Genomic DNA, 12,101 nt, shown 5'->3' on the forward strand with positions numbered 1-12,101 from the left:
AAAGATTCCTGCTCCTATTTCATTCATTTTATACGAAAAGTAGCTTGAAAAGTGCAAAAATAGACATGACCATGTTTAGACTGCAGTGAAAATTTTAAAAAGTTCATGATTGGTCCAGAGCTGTTGGAAGCACCACATGATGGCAAGTTGTACTGCTGATGTTTATTTAATACACATTTATTTTAAAATTAACAAAATCTGAAATCCTGGCACATCCTCCCTAAAAGCACCATGTTTGTATCTATAACCACATATTCCTCAGTGACAAAAAGTGGTATAAATCAGAGCAAAGCAACATGTATATAGTTTCATAAAGCATTTATTCTAAAACAATTTTCTTCAGAAAGCTGAGTCCATCCGCATGAACAAGTTCATGATGGGGTCTCTGTTAGATTCAACCTGTAGCTGGTACAGTAAAATGGCAGCCTGAAGACAGGACTCCAAACTAGACACATGCTGTGTTCAATCAGCCTTCACAGTTCATCATAACACTCACTTTACTGCAGGAAGCAATCTAGAGTACCAGAAACCTCTGCATGTAAACAACTTCAGCAACATATCCTTGCTGAACACTTAACACTTGATTTAATTAGGTTCAGAACATGGAGTCATGTATTTTTGTCTCTTGCAGTCGGGTGAATGTAGGAAGGCAAAGATGTCAGAATAGTATTATCTTCCAAAAGAAAACATTTGTGCCTTCCTTTGCCTTACCAAAAGCCTACATAGAATTTCCAATAATGTACTGAATGCTGAATTTTTATCCTAAAAATGAAATTGTCTAATCTTTCAAATTGTTAAATATGAAGAATGCAGCAAAGCAGAAATTTAATCAGAAGAATAAGATTCTGTGAATAAGAGGATCATAGTACCAAATTCCTTATGAATTGAAACTGAAATCTGTCACTTACACATGTCAAGGAAGCTGTATGTCAGGTTTGAATGTTGTTCTCTCAGTAGTGGTCTGTTTGCGTATACATTGACTGCCAGGATTAAATTCACAGTTGATTTGTACAGAGGCTGCAGTCTTTATACATGATGGGAGCACACTTTTCTGTGAATGACCTCCAAGACCAACAAAAGGGGAAAAACTCCTCAAGCAGGCACCAAATAAGTTTGTTGACCAACAACAAATATTATGCATTTAAGGTTAGAGTTTCTGTAGTTGTCATGTGTTTTTGTTTTGTTTTTTTTTTGGACATATGGATCTCAGTGCTGTGACAAGTTGTGATAGATAAATCTCTGTGCTATTAATTCCTAATGATTTTTGTGTAATTTTGTGCTTTTGAGGTGATGGATGCGAAGAAGGTTTGATGCCACAAATGCTGTCTGTCCTCTAGGCTGCTCACTGTCCAGTTAGCCATACTGGAGTTACGTGTATGCATATGGCAAATGATGGAATGAAGTAAATTAAGCTATGGTGCCCAGTACTGATGAACATTTTCTTTCAACATGCTTTTGGGGTTGTGCATCCTATGGCTTTAGCCAGGGGACAGTTGTAAAACTATCTTGCCAAGTTCAGGCTCTGTAAGGATGTAGCTGCAATATCTGGGCTGAAATTTGAGTGCTGCACTGTTGGAAATTGGTGAAACGATTGAATGAAGTTCTAACTGCCCTCGTGACAGTCAATTCTAACATCAACAGGGGTGTTCGTTGGCCGATATTCATCCACCTGGCTGCATCTCTTTCTAAAAAAAAAACTAGTCGTAATCATTTTTTTAAGGCCTTGCTTTTACATTTCTTTCGAAATGTAGTCATTGCTGTATTGTAAGTATTTAAATTGTTGTAATGTGTATTTTGTAATGAAGGATGTTGTAGAAACCCATGTTGATATCCAGTGCCCATGGAACTGCATCTGAGACTTCTGAAGAAATGGGGACAAGGGTTCTGGAATGGAGCAAGGAAGGAGAAACTATTCGAGTCAGGTTCTGCAAGGTGTGTTCTTGATTGGTTTGCTTGCATCTCTGATGCCATTTAATATTTCTTTTGCAGGTCGCATTTACTTCTTCAATCATATAACTAATCGGAGTCAATGGGAGCGTCCAAAAGCTGGGGGGAATTACAATTCTGTTGAGCCTGACAAAGTTCGCTGTTCCCACCTGTTAGTGAAGCACAACCAGTCACGCAGGCCTTCTTCATGGAGACAGGAGGAGATCACACGCAGCAAAGAGGAGGCACTAGAGACATTAAATGGTAAGCTGATAACAAATGCACACCTCAGCAAGAGCACAAAAGCCCCTGTTTGTACTGTTAAGATGTCTTTATGGGTGCAAAAGAGGAGAGCATAAATGTGTTTGAAATAATTGCAGAGGCCGGTGTCTCGTGACCAAGTCACCCTTTATTTACATGTGCGCGTTACTTGGGCTCTGACCAGCCAGCTCTGAGTCAGTTATACAACTGAGGAGACCTTCTGAATCTCCCATTTATATCTGTCAGCCAGGGCTCCCTGATTGCCTCAGGTTAACAGCCCCAGTCAAGGACCTCATAATCAATGACACTCACCTGGCCCAATTTGTGCTCAGCTTGGTTCAGAACATTTTTTTGAGGTTTTATGACAAAAGCAAATTTTTGTGGAAATGTCAATGGACTAGTATGTCACAAACCCCTTGGCCCAAGCTGGTTGAGTGAGCTACCCTGAAGAATAAATCAGTGTTGCTCTGCAACTAGGCACATGGAAGGTGTTTGCAAACTCTTGGGGATGATTGATCTTCTAATGCTCTTCATCCCCCTGCCCTCAGTAAAATTCTTGGTATTTGCAAGATCCCCAGTATGTTGATGCTAATGAAGTAAGGAGCTTGCTACATGTGATTCTAGGTGAAGCATTGGATTCATCAATGGTGTGATTTACGTTGTCCTGTTGATTGAGTGCTGTCTGCTTTTCCTTTGTTTTAATATTTCAGAGGAGACTTTTTGCCTTGGAATTGATTCAACATTACAGACATAATAGACCATCTAGTTTCTCTCCTAAAATGTACCAATGTTCTTACATTAAAGATCTGACAGGCAGAAGTGTTTATTCCTGCCATACACAGGTACTAGTAATTTTGGCATAGCATGAACCCTTTTGTAAACTAGTGGGAAAGAAAATGTTTTTGTGCGTCATACACCTAGAGGCAAAGTAGAAATGCACAGGTTAATATCAGAATAGATGAAGAAAATTTGGGCTCAGACATTTTATTCTTTTGTCAGGAACTGAAGTCTATCTTTAGTGAATATCTTTAGATGTAATTTCTGTTCTCATTTGCTGCCTGACCTCCGTATTTCCAAGAATTCTATTCTAATTGCACAGAATGCTTGGGCGATTACTTATTTTGAGTTAAACCTTTCTGAATGAGTTGATGGAGGTTGAATGGATCATGATTGGAAATATTTGGGTGCGAGTGCACTGGCACAATAGTGTTGAACTTCTCACATGCCAAGTTGTTGATTTCGATAATGCTATCTGGAGGAACAGTAGTGTGCAGACTGGGCACTTGCAAATAATATGCCTTTTGTCATGGATACTAAGTTCATGGCAAGGTATGGACTAATGTGGGCATGCCAGCGGTCAATCTGAGACTTGAGAGATTTGTATCTCCACTGGAGTTTTTATGTTTCTCCTTATTCGAGTTATATTCGATACAGAGTAACTAAACGCTAGCACCTATCAGTTTACATGTTGATGTCCTGCACCATCATACCTCATCTTTAAGAAAGAGTTACTGAAACCTGACAGTGGATTTGGGGATACAACATGAAATAGTTGGTGTATGCCTGAGTTTCTTTCCTTACAAGCTGCTGGGTACACTCCAGTTACCTTCCGTGCTTTTCATAAATATTAATATTCCAATCTTTCAACCTATTTTAATCTAGCATCATGGAGATAATATTTTGGAGTAAAAATCATATTCGGGTTAAAAGTTAGTTGAATACTCCCTCATCTCAGTTACTGCAAGGATGACATTTAACTGACTGGTCAGGTGTGTAAGAAAAGTGTTTTTGTTTTCATAAATTGTCTTCATGTTCTTAACTGGTTCAGACATTTCACATGATCTGTATACATCCAAAAAAAGTTGATTTGATTGTAAACTATTCTGTTAACCTCTTTTTCTTAAGAATACATCCAAATGATCAAATCTGGAGATGCAACATTTGAACATTTAGCATCCAAATACAGTGATTGCAGCTCGGCAAAGGAAGGGGGAGATCTGGGCTATTTTGGCAAAGGTAAGATGTGATCCATTCATCACTATCAAAGCCAGGCTACTTTTTTAAAAGTTTTTTTTTTTTTTTTTGTTTTTTCTTTCAGTTGTACTGTTGAGCAGATACCAGTGGGTTAAGTGTTCTATCAGCGTGATTACTGTAATCATCTTAACACTAGATTCCAAATCAGGAGCATCAGCATCTAGGATGGTGTTTTCTCAAATGTGATTGGCCTTTAACCACGTCCACCAACCTCCTATCTTGAATAGTCGAAAACCCCTCCTCAGTTTCTAACACCAGTAAAGTGACATGATAATTACATTATCACTAAATTTAGAGTGAACTGGCTGCTACCTTTTTCCTTAAGTAGAGGTTTAAAATACAATAAGCTTATTACAGCTAACTTCTTTGGTCTTGATTATGATGACACTGTTGAGGAATCTATGGGCTCATTAATGTGGAAGGAATGGATTACTGCGTTTTTACTATTCTGGTACCATGAAAAAAGTTGGTTTGTGTGTCTTTCATGTCCTTTGAGTCATAGAGCTGTACAGCACGGAAACAGACCTTCGGTCCAACTTGTCCATGGTGACCAGATATCCTAAATTAATCAAGTCCTATTTGCCAGCATTTGGCCCATATCCCTCTAAACCATTTCTATTCATGTACCCATCCAGATGACCTTTTAAATGTCTAATTATACCAGCTTCTACCACTTCCTCTGGCAGCTCATTTCATACACGCCTCACCCTCTGTGTGATATGCACTTGATGCTGCAATGCAGGCAAAATCATCAGACCTGTTTGCACGTCAGGACCTAGAAGTGTAAAATGATTGCATTTTAGTGTTTTGGGTTTTATGTTGGCCCAGCCAATTATGCTTTTGGTAGTTGAAGCAGTTAAGTTTATTTAATCCTGCCTCTTTGCCCAACACTGCCCCATCCTCCCTCTCGTACACATGCACCCAAACACAATGCACACTTCTCCCCTACGGTGCTGTGAGTCCCTCCTGTGCTGCCTGGTTGAAATTGATTTCTGCTCTCTGCCTCCCCTTCACCCCCATCCCTAAATAGGTTGCAACAATTGAAAAGACTACAAATCCATAATAGTATTGTCGCATACCACTACCACCTCTCAGCTACTCCATGTCATTAACTTGTCAGGCAGCATACCTGATGTGCAATAATGGATAAGCAGAAATTTTGTCCAATTAGATATTGGGAGAGTGAAGCCAATGTCTTTGCTCTCCCCTCCAAACTGTTTGCTGGTTGCTGACTGTCTCTTCCAGCAAATGAAGTTTGACCTAGATTGTTCACAGCCTTTGTCACATTTGACCATAAGTTAAGGTTCAATTACAACTGAGCCAGCACATGCTACAGAGATGGAAATGGGCAGTATTATTATTGTCTTACTCCTCCTGTCCTCAGCTCACTTGCCTTGGCTGCTGGTTAAGCTGTGCCTCAGTTTTAAAAATCTCATTTGTTTCCAAACCTTTCCTAGCCTCGTTGACTCACACCTCTGTAAGCTCTCTCGGCCCCACAACCTGCCAAGATATCTGTACTTCTGTACTTTTGGCCTCTTAAGCAAACATATATGTTGGTTATATTTTTATTTTTGAGAGAAAGTGCAGTGTTTTTTATGCAAGTAAGGATGTTTGTGCAGAACTTTAGAACTGGGCTTCTCAAAGTGGAGTTTGCAAGCTGAGAGGCAGTAATTGTCACTGTGGAGCTCTGACCAATTTACAACAGCTGTCTTACTCTCCAGAACGCTTCACTGAAGGGTTGTGACAATTTTCAAGCCTTGAAATGAGGTCAAAGCAAGAGTAAGTTTGGGAAGTGCTGCCTTAGATCTTGCTGTGTTTATACTTTTTAATATGAAAGGCTCACAGCTGGAAAAGGCATACATTGTCTATTCTGCATTTATTTATGTCTTTGCTTGTATTACAGGCCAAATGCAGAGACCATTTGAAGAAGCCACATACGCACTGAAAATTGGAGAGATGAGTAACCCAGTATTTACAGATTCTGGTATTCATATCATCCTCCGCACTGCTTAAAGTGCCTCCTTTTGTTTTGTCTTTGCAAAGTGAATAACAGCCACTATTGAAGACCCTGGTGAAAACCACTCACTTCACAGTCTAATAAATATCTTGTTCTCCCCAGTATTTAATAACTTTGTCTTTAGCCGTTGTCCAACGCTCTTGCAGGCACTTGAGACAGAGGGAAAGAACTGGTCTTAATAGTTATAGAAACAGAATGTTTAAAATATCACTGTCTCTTCACAGCAGCCCAACTATCAGTTCAGTGTATAGGATGACATGCAGTTAGTGCCAGACTGAGCTGTAATTGCTTTTACACTGTTGTAGCGCTTCTGCTATGCATTGTGTTAAAAGAGACTGTTTGAATTTTATTGGAGTAACGCAGGCATAATTGCAACAAAATTAATGTTTATTTTCCCAATGCAGAGAACTTTTGGGATTGATTATCATTTCAGATCTTCATTCAGCATTGCTTGACTTGTTATCAGATTACACTAATACACAAGCTGTTTGGTCGTATAACTGTTTGAATTCTTATGGTGGTAGTAGCATTCATTAAAACAGGTTGGTAGTTAGCAGCAGTGCCCACCACCTCCTTCAGAAAAAGTGCATAAGCCCTCAGCATGTAGGCAGTGTTTTAGATCACCCTAATCTTTGGTTGCTGACCTCTTTGATTCACAACAGTTCAAATCACCTGTTTGACAGCAGTTCTGTTTGTAAGTGCATTTTTCCACTGATCGTTCCTTCCACAAGGTACTGCTGGAAACAACCCTGAGAAATAATTGTCAAGATCTGAACTACTGGTGAGAGAGAATATGAACCGAATAACTTTGTTCCTTTCTATTGCTTAAGGTTCCTTCCAGCTGGTATACTTGTGTTTTTTCTTTTCAACGGTTCAAAGTGCACTGAAGGTGCACTCAACTGCAAAAAGAAACTGAGGTTATGGGAAATGTAAGGTTATTATTTGTCTGGCTTTAATTCAAAATATTAAAGAGATTCTCCACAATATATCTTGAGTTTGCAGTTTGTTGCTTGAAGTAGTTGTTTTTGCCTTGGTCTGTCTTAGGAAGTTTTAGGTGGGCAATAGCAAGTGTGGTACAGTTAGTTTTCAGTATCCCTGGAGGAGGAGAACATGAAGGCCCTCCATTTTTGACTTCTGGTCCCTGAAGACAGAATTTGCCTAAGCTTGCATTTCGAACAAGGGCAATGTCACAATAAGCTGTGATACCCTCCATAATGGATAATATAGTTGAGGAAATGGTGTATGAGTAATTTCATTGGACTAGTGGTCCAGAGATCCAGGTTAATGCTTTGGGGACACCGTTTCACATTTTCTGAAACATTCAATTAATAAAATCCACAACTAAAGCTAGTCTTAATACTGACAAAAAGGCTTTCAATGATTATTGTAAAAACCCATCTGGTTTCCTAAATGCCGTTTGGGGAAGAAAATCTCCAATCTTACGTGGGCTGGCCTAGATACAAGTCCAGACCCATTGCAATGTGGTTGATTCTTAACTATTTGAAATAAAGTGGCAACCACTCAGGTCAGTGACAATTAGAGATCGGCAACAGATGCTGGTCTTGCCAGTGACAGCCACAACTCACGAAAGAATGAGTTGAAAATCCTGATGCTTTTTATAAAAAAAATGAAGACACTGGAGAAAATGACTTAAAATGCGAAAAGTTAGCAAGAACTGCAATAATGATTTGATGAGCTTGGTAACTTTTTTGTCATTTTGTTCTAAGGAGTAAATATATTGACTGTTTTGTATTACCATTAGACCTAGCTAGCAAGAGAAATCTCAAAGGATACTAAAAAGTACTGAGTATCTATTTCCTCCTCCTACTTATTTAAATATTCCCATTTATTGGAGTGAGTAGTGGAGTTTTTACATTATTTTAATGTTGAAGCTCTCTTTAAAATTACATCTCTGCAAAGGGGAGGGCTATCACAGCAGTTCCAAGGGCTCGGCTTGACCCATCAACCTTGCCCAAATAGATTCCATTGCTGCGGCTGAAGTAAGGTCCTTGACTCACTTTGATGCTTCATCCTGAGCTGCTTTCTCCATGACAATTTTGGTCACTACTGGTTTTCCATTGCTATCTACTTGGGCAGGGCAAGAGGCAGGTCTCAAGGCAACATTAAGCAGAATAGGCATTGAACCCAAGCTGTTGACATTATTCTGAAAGAAGTGTACAGTCCTATTGCAAACATGACATTGGTTCAGCTTGTGCATGTACCTCAGCAATCGTGTAAGCTTTTAACTCAACTCACTTACATTGCTCGGAGATTTGGGTCTTAAACCACTACCTAATGGTGTGTATTGCAGTGAGTAACTCACTGCCTGACTCCCCAAAGCCTGCCCACTATCTCCAAGGCCCAAGTCGGGAGTGTGGCTGAGTACTCCTTGTTTGCTGGATGGGTGCAGCTCCAACAACACTCAACTTGATACCACCCAGGACAAAGGAGCCTGCTTGATTAGCACCACATCCACTCCCTCCACCGTAACAACAGTGTGTATTGTCTACAAGATGCGCTGAAGAAATTCACCAACGATCCTCAGTCAGCACCTTCCAAATTCAAACTTCTATCTGGAAGGACAAGGGCAGAAAATACATGGAAACACCACCCTCTGCAAGTTCCCCTCTGAGCCACTCGCCATCCTGACTTGGAAATATATCACTGTTCCTTAGGTGTCACTGGATCCCGATCCTGGAATTCCCTACCTAACAGTACTGTAATCTCCACAGGCTGCAGCGGTTCAAGAAGGCAGCTCATCGCCACCTTCTCAAGGGCATCTACAGATGGGTAATAAATGCTGCCAGCCAGCAACACCCACATTTCATGAGAATAAGAAAAATGGTTTGTCTTCCTTTGTTAACAGGTTTAAAACCTATCCCTTGTTTGCAGGCTATCCCCTCCTCTGCACACCCTGCTTGCAGGGTCTTTATCTCTCATACCCCTCACTAAAGGTTTCTTATTCCTCCAACCTTCCTTGCAAATTCATTTTGCTGTCTGAATACCCTTCCACCTCATACTTTCTCCTGCCTCCTTTAGCCCGAGCTCTCCCTTTCTGGTCTTTCCCCTCAAATGTCTTGCGTCCACCACCCCTACTCCTCTTGACGCCCTCCTAGACCTTTCTATAGTTGTCTCCTCCTCTTGTCAACACCCCACCCTTGACCGAGCAGATGGTAACCCCACTCTGGCAGAAGGAACCCTTTGTAGCCAAAGCTGTCTCTTGGAATAAAAGCAGGGAGGCAATGCAGGCCAGGGACACTGGCTCCATTTCAGCCTCAGGTGACTGTCTATGTGGAGTTTGCACTTTCTCCCCAGTGTGGGTTTCCTCCCACAGTTTAAAGATGTGCAGGTTAGATGGATTGGCCATGCTAAATTGTCCATAATGTCTGGTGATGTGCAGGCTGTGTGGATTAGCTATGGGAAATGCAGGGTTACAGGGATAGGGTAGGGAGTTGGGTCTGGGTGTGACGCTCTTGTCAGGTGTGGACTCAATGTGCCAAATGGGCTGCTTCCATGCTGTAGGGACTCTGAAATTTTATGTATAACCCACAGTACTGCATACAATTCTAGTCATTATCCTACTGGATGGATACAGTTACACTAGAGAGAGTATAGAAGAGATTTACAAGGATATTGTGAGGAGTGCAGAAATCTAGCTATGAGGAATGATTGGAAAAGCTGGCATTATTTGAACCAGAAGGGGTTGAACTATAAACGTCAAGAACTTAGTGTGAATCAAAAGCACTATTTTTCCTTAACACTGAATTGAGTAATCGTAGTCATACAGCACGGAAACAGACCCTTCAGTCCAACCAGTCTGGGCTGACCATAATTCCAAACTAGACTAGTCCTACCTGTCTGTACTTGGCCCATATCCCTCCAGCTGTTTCTCATTCATGTTTATCCAAATGTCTTTCAAACTTTGTAACTGTACGTGCATCCACCACTTCCTCTCAAAGTTCATTTCACACACAAACCACGTTTTTTTTTAAACCTTTCTCCTCTCACCTTTTAAAAATATGTCCTCTAGTCTTAAAATCCCCCACCCAAGGGGAATGACACCTGCCATTCACCTTATCTATACCCCTCATCTTTTAAACCTCAATAAGGTCACCCCTCAACCTCCTACGCTCCAGGGGAAAAAAGTTTCAGCTTTTCCAACCTCCTTATGACTCAAATACTCCATTCCTGGCAGCATCCTTGGTAAATCTCTTCTGAACCCTCTCCAGATTAATAATAGCCTTCCTATAATAGGGAGACCAGAACTAGACATCCTACTCCAGAATAGCCTCACCAATGCCCTCTACAACCTCCACATGATGTCCCAACACCTATACTCAAAGGTCTGAGCAATGACGGCCTAATAATGCCTAATAATGGATTTAAAGTCAATTAGTAGAAGAATCTGAAAAAGGTCATTGAGAATTTCAGTTCACCCAGCAGGTTCCCTAAAAGTGACAGAGGCAGAAATCCTGGCCCTGTTTCTGAACAAACACCCTTTGGGCTTATGCAGTATCAAGTACCCTGCAGGGCTGCAAACGATGAGCTGAAAAGTAGGATTAGGCTGGGTAGCTTTTTGCTAAAGTGGGCGCGCAGTAGGTTGCATAGCATTCTCCTTATTTCCATGCTGTTTACATAAATAGCCTCCTGCTGAGGCAATTGCTCTGGATTCATTAAAGAGGCATTTACAGGCAATGCAATTCATAATTGCTGCCTTAGGAGCAGTGGTTGAGTAGGTTGGGCCCATGTTTGTTGGAATACAGCAGAATGAGAGGTGGCCTTATTGAAACATTCGAGATTCTTAAAGGAACTTAGGGTAGATGTAGAAAGATTGTTTCCCTCTTGTGGGAGAGTCTAGGACACAAGGGCATAGTCTCAGGATAAGATGCAAGACAGATGAGGAATTTCTTCTACCAGAGGATAGTGAATCTATGGAATTCCTTACTGCAGCGGGCTGTCGAGGCTGGGTCATTAAGTATGTCCAAGTCTGATAGATTTGTAATCAAGAGCAGGAACATGAGTTATGGGGAAAAGGCAGAAAAATGGAGTTGACTATCAGATCAACCATGATCTCATAGAATGGCCTCCTTCTGCTCCTGTATCTATTGGTTTCTACAGAAAGATAGTTTAGGTCTAATCTAATTTGGTGTCAGTAAACGTGCTGTGATATGAGTGGTCTTTTTTATGCTGATACATCAGAGGTATTCTCTTCTTGTACCTATGGAAATCTGTTAGCCCAGGATCCCACCATATTTCCCCAATCTAATAGGTAGTTTGCTATAAGCTACTGTCTCAAAAAAAAAACTGAAGCAGTTTCAGATCTTGCAGTTTCAGATCTTGCTGTTTCATCGAGTTAACTCCCTGTTAGCCAGTATGCATCCAGAATTTCCATGCAACAGGCAAAAGTTTCAAAGAAAATGTGGCATTTTTATAAATTTCTTCAAAAGTATCTATTGGAGATGCAAGAGTAAATTGTACTGCACTTTGGATATTTAGTTTGGCCATTGGGCCCATTTTTGCCTGTACTGCCTCTTCAAATGAACATTGTTATCCAATGACAATGTCTTGCTTTTTCCCTGAAAAAACTCCAAGGAGGCAGGTATTCTGTCACCAAGTTGCCTTTTATTTTACCTGTGCACAGTCTGACCAACCTGCTCTGAGCCAGCCCCTAGAATGAGGAGACTCTCTGAATCTCCTATTTATATCTGTAAGCTAGGGCTCCCTGATTAGCCCAGGTTAACAGCCCCAATCAAGGATCTCATAGTCAATGACATCCACTTGACCTGGTTCCAATCACTACCTCCCCCCATACCCTCTCACATTATTTTTATCTAAATAGCCATCCAATGTCCTCCTGAATGTC

At 40.8% G+C, this 12,101-nt stretch overlaps 1 protein-coding gene across 1 annotated transcript; it reads left to right on the forward strand.

Annotated features, from left to right (window-relative positions):
* Positions 1 to 797: 797 nt before the first annotated feature.
* Positions 798 to 7,224, forward strand: pin1 (peptidylprolyl cis/trans isomerase, NIMA-interacting 1). Its single transcript, XM_048617892.1, has 3 exons — positions 798 to 2,190; positions 4,093 to 4,203; positions 6,125 to 7,224. The coding sequence occupies exons 1-3, from the start codon at positions 1,890 to 1,892 to the stop codon at positions 6,232 to 6,234; spliced, it is 522 nt and encodes a 173-aa protein (XP_048473849.1). The 5' UTR covers positions 798 to 1,889; the 3' UTR covers positions 6,235 to 7,224.
* The last annotated feature ends 4,877 nt before the right edge of the window (positions 7,225 to 12,101 follow it).

Source organism: Rhincodon typus, chromosome 38, assembly GCF_021869965.1.
Source record: "Rhincodon typus isolate 14 chromosome 38, sRhiTyp1.1, whole genome shotgun sequence".
Lineage (NCBI taxonomy): Eukaryota > Metazoa > Chordata > Chondrichthyes > Orectolobiformes > Rhincodontidae > Rhincodon > Rhincodon typus.